Source organism: Hydra viridissima, unplaced genomic scaffold (assembly GCF_058129835.1).
Source record: "Hydra viridissima isolate aposymbiotic clone 2 unplaced genomic scaffold, HvirCarnegie_v1 scaffold_7, whole genome shotgun sequence".
NCBI classification, from domain to species: Eukaryota; Metazoa; Cnidaria; class Hydrozoa; order Anthoathecata; family Hydridae; genus Hydra; species Hydra viridissima.
The window spans coordinates 10,591,591-10,606,317 of record NW_028324306.1 but is presented as its reverse complement, the minus strand read 5'-3'; the positions used below and the strand labels follow the sequence as shown (position 1 = coordinate 10,606,317).

The window sequence follows — 14,727 nt, the reverse complement described above, 5'->3', positions numbered from 1 at the left end:
TGAATAGATACCTACAGAATCATTTTTAACAATATTTGAAAGCTTGAAATAATAGATATCTTCCTTTCCTTTTGCAACAACACCACTATACTCAACACCTAACTTTCCAATGACTGTATTATTATCATTCTGTGATGATACAGAACAAAGTACTGACTTCCATGTAAAATAAGTTGGTAAAAACAAATATATCATGTGTGTGCATAGCATATTGCAATTTATTATTCTTTGTACTAAAATAAAAATACTTTCATATTATGCAGTTCCATAAAATATTTATAAGATGATAATTTTAAGTATATCAAGTATGTCATAAAAAATCTAAAGTATAAAAGAGCACACTACTAACTTAAAAAAAAACATAAAAAAGTGGTCATTAATACTTGTTGTAACCATTAATTAGACCATTTATCTCTATGGACCAAAATATCAAACTTATTTGGAAAATCTAATTAGCCTTTTTGCTATGGGCTAATTCCGCATCAAATCACCCAAAATTTAGAAAATTTTGAACCATGGGTCCTCAAATTTTTTAAAAACTTCTTTGGCTGTTGCATCTTAGAAAGAAAAGTTAACACATTACATTTCAATAGAGCTCTGCGTTAGCCTAAAAAATTCCGACTGTCGGTTCGGAACGTAATCATACCTTATGTTAAGACCTATGTCGAAGTCGAACCATAATCTAACCTAATGTTACGACAAAGTCGGAATTAAATCGGTATAAACAGTAATCTAACGTAATAGACATTTCTCTAATTCGATTGCGCAACTAATTTCTCAGCTTGAAAAAGAGGTCAGTAAGGACAAAAATGTAAACAAATAGCGGCAAACTATTTTTTCTTTTTCAAAATTTTGGTAGCTAAAAATATTATTTTTTAGCTGGTCGTTTATTATTTATAAAGTTTTATATTCTTCAAGCAAGCTTCTGTAGCTTTCATGACATACTTCTATTTTTTTTTCTATGATTGTTTTTTCGGATGATAAAAGTTTACAATTTTCACAATCTACGTTTTTGGTAGAATCGATTATTGTATGAGTTTCAGTATCAATATTAGTTGTAAACTCTGGATATTTCAACATTTTGCATGGAGATTTTCTAGGTAACTTATCTTGTGGTGTCTTGAATGAAAAAATGCTGGAACTTCATTCCTTGATTTTAAAGTTTTTTTTACCGCATCCTGAACTAACTTTTATTTCCTCAGGCCTAAAATGAAATACACACACTTTCGTATGTTTCATTACTTCAAATTTATCAGCACCTCCTTTACGTTTATATTTAATTATTTCGCTACACCAAGCTCTGTAAACATCAAGTTTTTTTTTCTTAATTGGGAAAGAAAATAGAGCAATGTTAGTCTTTTCCATATTGTTATTATAAAACGAACTTTCGCACAGTGGAATACAGCAATACATCCCTCTTCCACCTTTTTTCACTTCGTTTGGTCTGAAAATGCTTGAGTTGGAATGAGACATCTTTTGGAGCGAAATTATATTTTTAATTTTATAATTTCGAGAAAGAGTTTTTATCTGTTTACATTTTTGTCCTTACTGGCCTCTTTTTCAAGTTGAGAAATTAGTTGCGCAATCGAATTAGAGAAATGTCTATAGTTCGTAATAAAACAAGACAAAGCTTTTAGTCAAAGCTTTAAAATGATTTATTGCAGTTTAAGTCATAATATGATTAATTTATTCAATTTACTAAAACTAGATTAGGATATCCAAGATTCAACATCAACTCATAAATTTCATCATCACGCAAAAATTTTAGTTGAAACCTTGAACCAAGGTAGATTACGCAAAACTACGACATCTTACGATTCATAACGCGGGAAATTCAAATGTTACGACTTGACTCGGAATGGAAGTCAGAATTTCCAAGTTTGTTACGAGTAGGTGTCGAACTTCCGACAAAAAAGTCGGTACGAGCCGGAATCGGACTGTCGTAACGCAGAGCTCTACATTTCAGCTAAAAATGTTGAGCGTTTGACAAGAAACTGCAATTTTAATATTGACCTGGTTTCCCAAAATGACCCGGTTTTCATAACAATCTGAAAAAACGTTTTTCTTAAAAAAAACAAGAAATAAAAATGGCAAAAATATGAAAATAAACACATATAATGTTTTAAACCAACTTTGGGGCCCAATATCTCAAAACACCCCGTCAATTTTTTTTTTTTTTATGCTGTTAGTATTTTCAGCTGCTTATAATCTTACTAGGTAAAAAAAATCTAACTGGAAAAACAACTGAAGCATATGGAACTTTAATTTCAAAGATATATTACTTTTTCAAGAATTAAAATTTCAAGAATTTTTTAAGTCCAATTCTTTTATGTAAATGAAGTTAACAACCTTGATTTTCTCAATGCAAAATTCATACATAGCTTCTGATGTGAGAACTTGGTTTGTGTATAGTCGTTTTAAACTTTCTTGTGCTGTTAAGCTTTTTACAGCTCCGCCAATCCCATCGCATGGTGACTTTCCGTGGGATGTGGCAAAAAATTTTCATTCAACTTTAAGGCCGAATTCATCCTCTAGTCGGCATAGATTGTAAAAGCTTTTACAATATTTGTACTGTCCTGCGCAACCATCAGTGAATAAATGTAATTTTAACAGATTGGAAAATTTTATTTTTAATATTGGTATGATTAGTTGGAATATTTTGTACACATAAGAGACATCATGCGTAATGTCTTCTGATATAAAACAGTAAGAAATATGTTTCAGTACACCTTTATCACCTATATAGTATATCACTAATGGATTTAAAGAACATTGTTGGGTGTTTCTATGATAGCTTTGTATTTCATCTTGGACTACAAAAGCATATTTTTCAGCAAAGTCGCCAATAATGATAATTTTTGATTGATCCATATTTTGTTTTAGTTGGTTAAGGTATTGTGATTGAGAGTGAGCAATAAAAGGTTGAGCTTGTAGCTTTTCAAAGCAAGATACTTATAGTTCAACAAACATTGGAACATCTGCTGTTAAACTCAATAGTGTTGCACGATAAGTAGTTTGCCATTGCTTCCCAGATAACACCGCAAGTTGGCCCGACGTCGGAATTTTGTAATTGGGCCACTTAACACAATATGGCGTCCTGCCGACGTTGATATAATTACGTCGGGTCAACCTATTACTAAAAACGTCTTACCGACTTCGTTAGGATAACGTCGGGCAACCCAAATTATTTTCACGTCCTGCTAACGTAGATATGATAACATTAAACCAATTCATAACGTTGTATTATTATGCAAACGTTATCCTACCGACAAAAGTAGGGCGTTTTAAATATAAAAATTTCCTTTTTTAATTTCAATTTTAGTTATAATTTTTATTTCTTTTAAATAAAAAAAATTATAGCCCTTTAAGGGCTATAATTTTTTTTATGCATATCTATAGATATGCATCTAGAACTCTCGGACCTAGATATTCATTTAAGGGCTGTACATTTTTTTTTTATTAATAAAAATAAATAAAAAGGATATATCAAAAATTAAAATGAAAATAAAAAATTATAAACGAATTTTGATTGGTCAGTGAAAACACTGTGCTCACATGCTTCAAATTTATTTCCGCACGTGCGTCTAAAAGTCTGTATTTACGAATAAAAAGAAGGAAAAAAAAAGTCTAAAGAGAACTGAAGAATTGATGACTAGCAAGTATGTTACTTAAGCATTATTTTAAAATATATATTACAACTTTTTCATTTTTGATTAAATCAAGACAAATCATAAAGATTTGAAAGTTTCGTTGCTAATTTGCAACCATTGCTATTTTAAAACTTTAAAAATATGTAAAGATATTTTTAAAGTTTTAAGTTTACAAATGCAAGCTTGCATTTGTTAAATAGTTTTTAACTTTATATTTTTTGAAATCTCTTTAAATTTCTATTGACCTTTTGTTTGTCAACGTTGATGAGTCTTGTTAGTAATCGTTGGTGAGTCTTTTTGGTCAACGTTGTTAAAGGACATTGACCTTACAAGGTTAATAGTTTAATAATTTTTTTAAAAGGTTAGGTTAAGGTTAATAATTTTTTTAAAAATAAATTTATTTTTATGCTTCATTCTAGAATAGTTTCATAAAGCCTTTTCTATTGTGGCTTACTGAATAGGATTGATATATATTTCTAACAATGCATCTACAGTGAAATTGTTGGATATTGTTATTAGGTCCAAATCATATTCTACCATGAGGCGTCGTATACGAGCCAGAGTTCAAGCACACTTGAAAGACATTCAAACTTCAAGTGCCATAAATGAAGATGATGTTCTAGTTCATAATATTTTATCAATTGAGCATTCCAGTAAAACCCTTACTAATAAATTAATAGATATAAGTAATGAAGTCTATTTTAATAAAGAAACTGATTCTTGTGAAGCTTACAAAATTGCAGATGTTTTTAACACAAATCAAGTTCCACATAATAATTTTATGTTGAGTGAAAAAGTTAATGATCAGCCATTCAAATCAAATGACTATGTGTATCTCCAAATGAGTGACAGTGATAGGGTGGAATGGAATTCTGAATTAGATAATTTTCCAGATACTGATGACAGTGATGGTAAGGAAGGACTGGTTGTTGAGCTTGCATGTTGGGCTGTTGATGAAAATATTTCTCACAAGTCAATAAAATCTCTGTTACGTATACTTCAACCACATCATTCTTTTTTGCCACTTGATCCCAGGACTTTATTGTCAACACCAAGATATGTGAGTTATGAACAGTTAAGTAGTGGTGGTATATATCATCATTTCGGTATTGCTTCATGCTTGCAAAAAGTGTTTAAAAGTGAACAAAGTTTTGTCAATCTATCAGAATGTTCTCAATTATCAATGCAATGCAATATTGACAGTTTGCCAATATTTAAAAGTAGTGGTTTACAGCTGTGGCCAATTCTTGGTTTGTTAAAACAACCAAGTTACACAAGTAAGCCTTTTCTAATTGGATTGTATGCTGGATATAACAAACCTTCTAATCTTATTGAATTTTTGAACTCATTTGTAACTGAAGCATCTCAATTGGAAAAGAATGGAATAATACTGAAGAAAAATCTTTATCAATTTTGAATTCATAGTTTTGTGTGCGATGCTCCTGCACGATCATTTTTAAAAAATACAAAGCAGTATAGTGGTTATTATAGCTGTGATCGTTGCATTCAATCAGGAAAACATATTGGAAGAATGACATTTCCAGAAGTAAATAGATTTCTTCGAACTAATGAAGCATTTAATGATATGTTGTATGAAGATCATTATAAAAATAATATTAAATCACCTCTAACACAGTTGTCAATTGGCATGGTAACCGACTTTGTCTTAGATTACATGCATCTGGTTTGTTTAAGTGTCATGAGAAAGTTATTACAGTTTTGGGTTAAAGGTCCTTTAAAAACTAGATTATCTGCACAACAAGTCATGAAAATAAGTGAACACCAGAAGTTGTTACGTAGTTCGATACCAAATGAGTTTGCACGTAAACCACGTTCCCTTTCTGAACTAGATCGTTGGAAGGCAACTGAATTTCGTTTGTTTTTGTTGTATACTGGTCCATTAGTTCTTAAATACAATATTCATCCTATTTTGTTCAAACATTTTTTGCTCCTTCATGTAGCTATTTCGTGTCTTGTTAGCAGTAAGCTTTGTCAAAATATGTGCGACTTTGCTCAAAAATTGTTGACAATATTTGTACAACATTCACTGAAATTATATGGACCAGAGTTTGTTACTTACAATGTTCACTGCCTAATTCATTTACGAGATGATGTTCATCGGTTTGGTGCATTAGATGAAATAAGCGCTTTCCCTTTTGAAAATTACTTACAAAGTCTTAAAAAACTTATAAGAAAACCGTCATTACCACTTGAGCAAGTTATAAGACGAGTTTCAGAAAAAAAGCTAATCTCTGTCTCTAAGAAACATACAAAAAAAGATTACCCTATATGTAAATATGAACATAACAACGGTCCAATAATATGGCCTGAGTTGTTTAACGGCATTCAATATAAGAATATTGAACTTCAATCATTTATGTTTTCATTAACACAAAATAATAATAGTGTACTTCTAAATACTTTCAAAGTTGGAATCCTTCAAAACATAATTAAAAAAGATTTTGATGTATTTATAGCTGTAAAGTTATTTTGCAATGTGAACTCGTTTTATGAATATCCTTTAGACTCAAAAATGTTAAAACGTTCAAAGTGTCTCAAGTTGAAGATATTATTTCTATATATAGCATAAATGATGTAGTTTCAAAATGTGTGTGTTTACCTATCAATGATAGTGAACACCTCATTATTTCTTTTTTATAAAAAAAATATATTAAATTGACAATTTATTTTTTATAGTATAAATGTACTGGGTGAGAGCGAATTTTTTTTTTTTTTCTCCTTATATACCTTTTCAAGGCCGAAGGGGACCAATACAGTCTTGGAGCCTACTCTTTTTTTGTTGTTGTTGTTGTTAATCATGGTACAACTGACTCTCGGCTATGTACCTCCGAAACATGAACTGTAATGAGCAAGTGCACTGTGTGGAGAAACTAAGTTGAGCGCAGTACTTCCAGGGATGTGATGGGAGCAAAACTCCGAAACTCTCGTTTACAAAGGGAGCGCTCTTACCACTACCACATGTTTAGATTATATTGTATTGTTAATATGTTTAGATCATATTGTATTGTTCACTTTCTTGAAACCGATGAAGTGGAAATTGCTCCTAAAACTTGGATTAGATGTACTGATGAACTTGATGAACATCTTGAATGTTATTGGCCACCGTACAAATCTCACCTAAGAATTTTAAAAGCTGTCCAAGCATCTATTGGCGTTGAAAATGATGAATGGAAAAGTTACAAAGCAAGAATTTTAAAAAATTATGGTAATTTTTTTGATATTTTAATAAAAATATAATATAAATATATAAAAATTTTGAAAAAAGTTTATAATAATTGTTCAAATACAGTGAACTCCCTATAACTCGGACCTCCAGGGGACCAAGAAATTAGTTCGAGTTTTAATTTAATGAAGAAAATTTTTCACTTTGAATAAGATTTTTTCATTATTTTTCTTCTAAAGTTTGAGTTATCGGCAAAATATAAGCCACAGTGACAAATAAAATGATTAAACTTATTTGTGAATGTTTAAGTTATTAGGGGTTTGAGTTATAGAGTGATTTATATGAGAAAGTATTAATGAGTGTGTAATGGGAGCTGGAAAGAAATTTGAGTTATCCGGGGTTTGAGATATCGGGAGTATCTCAAACCCAATCAAACCCCAACAAACTGTATTTATAAAAATGTAATACAGAAACTTGATAGCCATTGAATGCTTACAAAAATAAATCATGAATTGTCTTTTACTTACCAAATAAATACTTATTGTTTTTAGTGTCTTAGTCATAACTAATGTGTCAGTTAAAATATAGTTATAAACTTAATAAAAATTGGTTTAGATTCAAACAGAAATCTGATTTGGGGACAGATGTTTCAGACATAGATGGAACAATGCAACGTAAATGTAAATGTACAAGGTATGTAAAAACTAAGTTATGTTTATTGATTTATTAATTTATCAAGATTATTTGTGGTTCAACATAAGTTTTGTCAGTATCTTTTAGTTGAAATTTCTTTTTAGGAATTCATATTTTCCTTTATCAGACACAGATATAAGCAGTAGTCCGGAAATAAATTTTTGTTTCCAAAAGAATAACTCTCAACAAGCTGAAGCTAAAAAAAATCTCAACAAAAGTTCTACACAAAAAAGACCTAAAAAGTTAACTATTGAATACGAAGACCTTCCTGAGCCCCCTGTTTTTTCAAATTCACACTTGGTTTATAACACTCAAGAATATGAGGCTAGCAAATCAAGTGGTCTGTCAAGCATTTTTTCAACATTATCAAAACCTCATGGAAAATCACATTTAAAAGAATCACCATCGTGCTCTGCAGATGGACGACTGCATTTAGCTGCAACGCGTACATTTTTAATTTATTTAAATGAACATTTTATTAAATCAGAATAATAGATTACTTATATATCACATTATAGATTACATAATAGATTTTTAGATTAGTTTAAAAGATTATACTGAATGTTTCATTACAAATTATTTGTCTCAACGGTTCTAATATTATTTTTTAGCTGTGGAACAGAAACTAATTCTTCTTCTTGAAGAAATTAAAGCGCAAGGAGACGAGCTTAAGGAACAAGGAGAAAAGACCATAAACCTGTTACAGCACCTTGCAAGTACAAATGAGGGAGATTACCTTTTCAATTGCCAGCAAAAACTGTTGAACAGTTTAATCTTATTAATGATCAAGCTGAAGAAAGCGACATTAAAGGGAGACTGGTAAACTCTATGTATTAATGAACTTATTTTAATTAATAAAGGATATAAGGTAATTTTAGTTATCATAATGCTTTGAAAACAAGTTTCCTTAATGAAACGTTTTATTAAGGAAATTTGTTTTCAAAAGCATTATGATAACTAAAATTACCTTATATCCTTTAAATACCTCATTTCTTTATATTACTTTATATAGACAAGATTTCTTGGATTGGTTGGTGGGCTCAATGTAAAGTCAACTACCAGAGCAGTGTTATCTCGTCTATTGATCACAGATGTTGCAAAGTTATGCAATTGGAAAGGAAAAGGAAATAAGATTGCATTCAGCAAAATGGAACTTTATGCAGTTGTTTGTGGTTAAATTACTTATTTTATATTTGTAATATATAAAATATATTTGTGGTAAAATTACTTAATTTATATTAAATTATTTAGCGTGCGCGCGCGCGCACACACACACACACACACACACACACACACACACACACACACACACACACACATATATATATATATATATATTATATATATATATATATATATATTATATATATGTATATATATATATATTATATATATGTATATATATATTATATATATGTATATATATATTATATATATATATATATATATATATATATATATATATATATATATATATATATATATATATATATATATATATATATTATATGATATACTATTTATGATAAATTATATATTATTTATATTATATATTTAATATATATATATATATATATATATATATATATATATATATATATATATATATATATATATATATATATATATATATATATGTATATATATACATATATATATATGTATATATATATATGTGTATATATATATATTAATATATATATATGTATATATATATATATTGTTGTTTTATGTTAAGATGCAGTTAGAAGAAATCCAGCAACAAATGGAGCAACAGATAACGAGATAGGTATTGTTTGTCGGGACTGGTTTAAGCCTGCAAGTGATCGAGATGGAGGAAGACAACGACGTGCAAATCATGCGAATCAACACTAATTGTAATACAAAGCGTATATAATATGTATAAATAAAAGTTTTATGTTTTTTAATTGTCATTTTTTTCGTTACTTTTTTTTAACTATTTGATAAAATTGTTGATAAGTCATTTAAACAATTTATTGCATATATGCCCAATAATCGATAATAAATTTTGTAAACGTTAGACATGTTTTAATAATAAATTTTGTAAACGTTATGACATAATTTTTAAAATTAATTGTGAACTTTTGATATATCAATTAGTTGATAAACAATCAATCAATAAAGACTAATTAATTAACATCTAAATTTTGTATACAAAATTAAACTGTATTTTTTTATTTGTCGCGTATTCAGTAAAAATTGAGCGGTTACGTATTCACGCGATGTCGGGCAAAACAGTTCTTTGCTAACGTCGTGTGCAAATACAGCAACGTCGGCAAGCTAGCATTTTCTGTACGTTGGGCCAATTAGGTAGGGCCGATGTGGGACCGGCGATCAAATCGCAGACACGCCGACGTCTTAAACCGACGTAGGGCCGACCATAACAAAGACGTCTAAAAGACGTCGGGCGGACGTCCTTGTGTTATCTGGGTTGTAGTGTATCTCAAAATCATCTTCGTATTTTCTCCAAAAATCTCATACAAACATTTGGTGAGGGTTTCTTTATTAGGACAATTATCAAAAGTTAAATTATCAATAGTTGATAATTTAACTTTTGATAATTGTAAATTATATAAAAACAAAACAGGATGTTTTTTTCAGTTGTTAAGATCAAATAATTAAGTTATCATATAATTAAGACTTCTTTAAATATAGCAAAGATTTTTTTTTTTTTATAAGGAGTCTATAAACTAAATGTAATATTTTACAGAAATCTATTTGCAAATTTTTTAAAATAATTTATTTAAAATTTGATATATCTTTGAAATTAAAGTTCCATATGTTTCAGTAGTTTTTCCAGTTAGATTTTTTGTGCCTTGTAAGATTATAAGCAGCTGAAAATAATAATAGCAAAAAAAAAAAATAAAAAAATATTGACGGGGGTGTTTTGAAATATTGAGCCCAAAAGTTGGTTTATAGAAACTAGTTGTTTTATTAACTTTTAAGCATGTTCCTTTTATATTTGAGCATTTTAAGTACATTGATTGAATTCGGCATCAAAAATACATTATATGTGTTTATTTTCATATTTTTGCCATTTTTATTTCTTGTTTTTTTAAGAAAAATGTTTTTTCAGAACGTTATGAAAACCGGGTCATTTTGGGAAACCAGGTCAATATTAAAATTGCAGTATCTTGTCAACCGCTCAACATTTTTAGCTGAAATTTTGCATGCACTATTTTTTTATAATTAGGAATAATGTGTCAAAATATAACAAAAAATGAAGACACATGGTTCAATGGACTGGGTGATTTAATGTGGAATTACCCTATGATAGGATCGAGTGATTGGGCATTAAAGTTAATATTTTAAAAATCACATAGAATAGATATAAGCAGTAGTTTATTTCCAGGTATATAAATTCAAAATTATAGAAAGAAATAATGTTTATTTTAGCAATTTTAGATAACCATAAGTAACATCATTAATTCAATATCACAAAGCTGATTCTTTAAATCTAAAATAAAGCTGACAACTTTGCATGTTTAGATATAGTGGTATAAACTCAAATAAATTCGCAATTAGATTGAATTCATATAAGTCTGTAGAGGTTAAATGTAAAGTAGGGTTAAAAGTAAATTGAGTATTTTTGCTTTGGGTAAATGGGTACTTACGGAAATTATATTTATTATCATTATTAGGGAAAAATTATACCCAATGACATTGAAACTGTTAAATAGACCCTAATCTGAAGTAAATAAGTGCTGAGTGCACGAATATGACTAATTTTTAATGTTTCTTTTCAAATATATTTCATTTAGTTCATTTTCTGTAGCTTCATAATACCGTTCTAATTTTTTCCATTTTTGTAAAATGCAGAACAGTAATGCTTCAAAAGTGCGTTATTACCCACGGTCGTTCAAACTCTGTTAATAAGTGACATGTTATTGTGCGCAAGCAAAATTGGATTATGAAAATTTTAGAACTTTCAAAATGGCTACCGACCTGAATGAATGTTACCGAATGAATTTTTACTTAGCGACCAATTTTTCATTACTTATCACGTTTTTTAAAATCGTCTACGTTGATAACCAGCTTTTAGGCTGTTAGTAATGTCTCGGTAACTTAATTTTATCAAGAAGTAAGTAAGATGAAAGGGGAATATTATTTTATGATTGAAGAGGATCTACCTAAAAAAATCTTTTTCTTTGATTTGTTTACAAATTCGGAAGTCTTTTTAAATTATTTTTTGAGCGGTAATACTTAAAAGTTTTCCTACTTTTACTTACAGTATTGGACAAAACATTTGCAACCAAATAATGCTAATTTAGTTTCTTTATATAAAAGTGCTGCATTTTTTCAATTTAGAGAAATAGCTATGTGACAGTTTAGAGACAGAGTTCTTCAAGTTTTATTCATTACGAAGTTCATTATTTGTACACGAAAATTAATAAATTAATCAAAAGTATTAAAAAAAGTTGATTTCCTTCTGGACAAAACAAGTGCAACTCGACAAAATGTTGACCAAGCTGTATTTCGCTATCAGTATTTCGTGGCGAATCCTTTGTTGTCGATCACAGCCTTGCATCTTCGAGGCATAGATTCGATCAGGTGATCAATGAAACTTTGTGGAATCGCTGCCCAGGCCTTTTGGATTTGTTCAAACAGTTGATCCTTATTACGAACACCTTCACGATTAACTCTGCGGTTGACGATCTCCCACAGGTTCTCGATAGGGTTGAGATCCGGAGATTGAGGCGGCCAATCCAATCCACCGATAGGTGGTTGTCTTGAAACCACTGCTTGACTACTTTTGCATGTGTTTCGGATTGTTGTCTTGCTGAAAAACCCATTTTATTGGCATATTCCATTCACCATGAGGTAACATAACATCTTTCAGGATATTTTTATACATGAAACGGTCCATTATTCCATCGTTTCGATGTATTGGACCTAGACCGTTAGCAGAAAAACACCACCAGACCAATACGTTGCCTCCACCATGCTTCACGGTCTTATGCCACTAACGTAAATCGAGGCGTTTTCCGGCCGGTCGACGTACACGGAAAATGCCATCGCTCCCAATGATGTTGAACTTCAATTCATCACTGAACAGGACAGTTCGCTATTTCTGCACATTCCAGTCAATATGAGATATAGCAAACAGGAGTCTGGTTTTTTTAGTGAAATCAGCGGTTTCTTTGCAGGGCGTCGAGAAAACAATCCGGCTTCAACAGCACGTCGTCTGATTGTTCGGTCCGATACAGGCAGCTCTAATTGCTTTTGTATCTCGACTGATGATATCCAGGGATCCTTCTTGACGGATCTGACGATCATAGAATCCTCTCTAAAAGTGGTGGAACGCGGTCTTCCACCTTTGTTATCAGCTGCCAACTTCCCTGTAGAACGATGTTTGGAACATAGTCTTGATACGGTCCATTTTTTCACGCGATATTTATCACAAATACTTTTTTGTGACATTCCACTTACGTAATCGCCAATAATTTTCTTTCTTAGTTCCAATCCAAGACTGTCGGGAGCCATTTTTGCACTTGAAGTCATAAAAATAATAAATATTTCTGGATGCTACTGGATGCTTCCAGATGCTTCTTCTGGAAACTTCTGGAAGCTTCTGCATGCTTCTGGAAACTTCTGGAAACTTCTGGATACTTCCTTTAATTATTAAAAAACTTCCGTGACGTTGACATGGACCAGACTTAAGAAAATGAAACAAACAAAAAAAGTTGCACTTGTTTTGTCCGCTGCAAAATGGCACTTGTCAACGAAATTCTGCCTGTGTGCTGTCTCCTGTCAGCTGATTGCTCATGTCATGGCATGCTATGACTCCAGACTCCTGAACTGTTTGCTGTGGTAGTATAGTTCGTTTCGTTTTTAAGACATGTAAAATTAGGAACACTTTTTAGCATTGTTCGATGTTGGTTGCAAATGTTTTGTCCAATACTGTATATGAATCTTTTAACTTTTCATTACTTATAAAAAATCTTAGCACTCAATTTTTTTTCTTGTTCAAAATTTACTTCTAACCATTGTCCTAAATTGATAACATTTTATTTATATCGTTTGTGAAATAAAAATTGTCCTTATGTAAAAAACTTGACTAAATGTTTTTAACAATTTTAAATAAAATCTTTTACTTTATATGTAGTTTTTTATTTATTTATTAGCTTAATTTACTTCATGAATATAAACACAAGAACTATCCAAACAGTTTTTATTATTTTTAGATGAAAATTCATTACAAAAATTTGAATCTTATTTACAGGGTCTGTGGATATTTGGTTGGGAAAAAAAAGTATCCTATTGGAATAAACCAAAAAAAATAACATTGAAATATGTATTCCATGTCATGTCAGATTTAGAGAATGTACACTCATCTAAAAATTTTCAAACCATATACCATAAAGAATATGATCAAAAGAATGAAATCAAAAACACTTCTTTTAAATATGAACTGGAAAACTCATTGTGATGAATGCTATTGTTGTCAGCAGTTAGAAAAACTCAGTAAAAGTTTAAATGTTACTAAATCACTAAAACAATAATAAAAAGTTTATTGGTTGCCCTGATATTGGTAAAAAAGTGTGGTCATCTTCCATGATTGCTACCATTAAAAAAAACATTGTGACAGCATGACTTGGAAATAGATATCGAAGAACTAAAAAAAAAGAAATCAATCCTCATTTACAGCTTTACCAGTGTAATTTTTATGGTAAAATACCAAAACAACCAGAAACTCTTAAAAAAATGTGAACACTTATTTTGTTTTTTCTGTCTTGTGGAAAATATAAAGGTTAACCAACTCAATGAAACATTATGTCCAAAATATAAACAGCTTATTTTACTTGAAGATTTGATTTCCAGTATTAAGATAAATTCTATTTTAATTGTGTTGACTGTTGCATGTATATGTAGAAAAAAGTTTAATTCAATCAAAGAATATGATTTAGATATTAATCATAAGTGCATCTGCCTTGATAAATCATTAATAATACCACAATCAACCCCATCATTATCATCATCAATATTCTCATTTGCATCTAATTTGGTTTCATCATCATCATCATAATTACGGGGGCGAATAGATACTCTCGCCCTCATGATAATCTGTGATAATATATTATTAGTATAAATTTCTAGGGGGGCCACTGCCCCTGTTGCCCCCGTGAACTCGGCGCCTATGATCATCATCATCTTCATCATCTTCATCATCATTTATTT

General features: G+C 30.1%; 3 protein-coding genes and 2 pseudogenes across 6 annotated transcripts in view; 2 read left to right on the top strand and 3 right to left on the bottom strand.

The window, feature by feature from the left end:
* The window catches only part of LOC145184644 (SID1 transmembrane family member 1-like), a 35,775-nt gene extending 24,300 nt beyond the window's left edge, over positions 1–11,475 (bottom strand). Inside the window, exons 1-2 of the mRNA XM_090092476.1 lie at positions 11,402–11,475; positions 16–607 (exon numbers count right to left, since the gene is read on the bottom strand). Of these exons, the coding sequence (XP_089948602.1) occupies positions 16–210 (195 nt within the window). The 5' untranslated portion in view covers positions 211–607; positions 11,402–11,475. The remainder of the gene's footprint in view (positions 1–15; positions 608–11,401) is intronic.
* LOC149886089 (uncharacterized) overlaps positions 1–14,727 on the bottom strand; it is a 282,044-nt gene that overhangs the window by 62,982 nt on the left and 204,335 nt on the right. The window lies entirely within an intron of this gene.
* On the bottom strand, positions 2,302–14,607 carry LOC149886105 (uncharacterized; annotated as a pseudogene).
* On the top strand, positions 5,182–6,311 carry LOC149886107 (uncharacterized; annotated as a pseudogene). Its single transcript, XR_016453969.1, has one exon. The product of XR_016453969.1 is annotated as an uncharacterized LOC149886107 (transcript).
* Positions 6,452–9,707, top strand: LOC149886106 (uncharacterized). 3 transcript variants are annotated; one of them, XM_090092491.1, is made up of 6 exons: positions 6,452–6,876; positions 7,450–7,527; positions 7,632–7,972; positions 8,139–8,346; positions 8,540–8,699; positions 9,266–9,707. In XM_090092491.1, coding segments are annotated over exons 2-5 (576 nt in total). In that variant the 5' UTR covers positions 6,452–6,876; positions 7,450–7,501; the 3' UTR covers positions 8,541–8,699; positions 9,266–9,707. The 3 variants fall into 3 exon arrangements, with proteins under 3 accessions (XP_089948617.1, XP_089948619.1, XP_089948618.1); XM_090092493.1 differs by having other exon boundaries at positions 8,540–8,692; positions 9,266–9,529; XM_090092492.1 differs by having other exon boundaries at positions 9,272–9,528.

What these genes read in the sequence shown, in the direction of transcription:
- LOC149886106 (XM_090092491.1), top strand. Translation starts at nt 7,502, where the DNA reads ATGCAACGTAAATGTAAATGTACAAG. An exon ending in CGTAAATGTAAATGTACAAG is followed by an intron (nt 7,528 to 7,631) that starts GTATGTAAAAAC and finishes ATTTCTTTTTAG; the next exon opens with GAATTCATATTTTCCTTTAT. An exon ending in ACTGCATTTAGCTGCAACGC is followed by an intron (nt 7,973 to 8,138) that starts GTACATTTTTAA and finishes ATTATTTTTTAG; the next exon opens with CTGTGGAACAGAAACTAATT.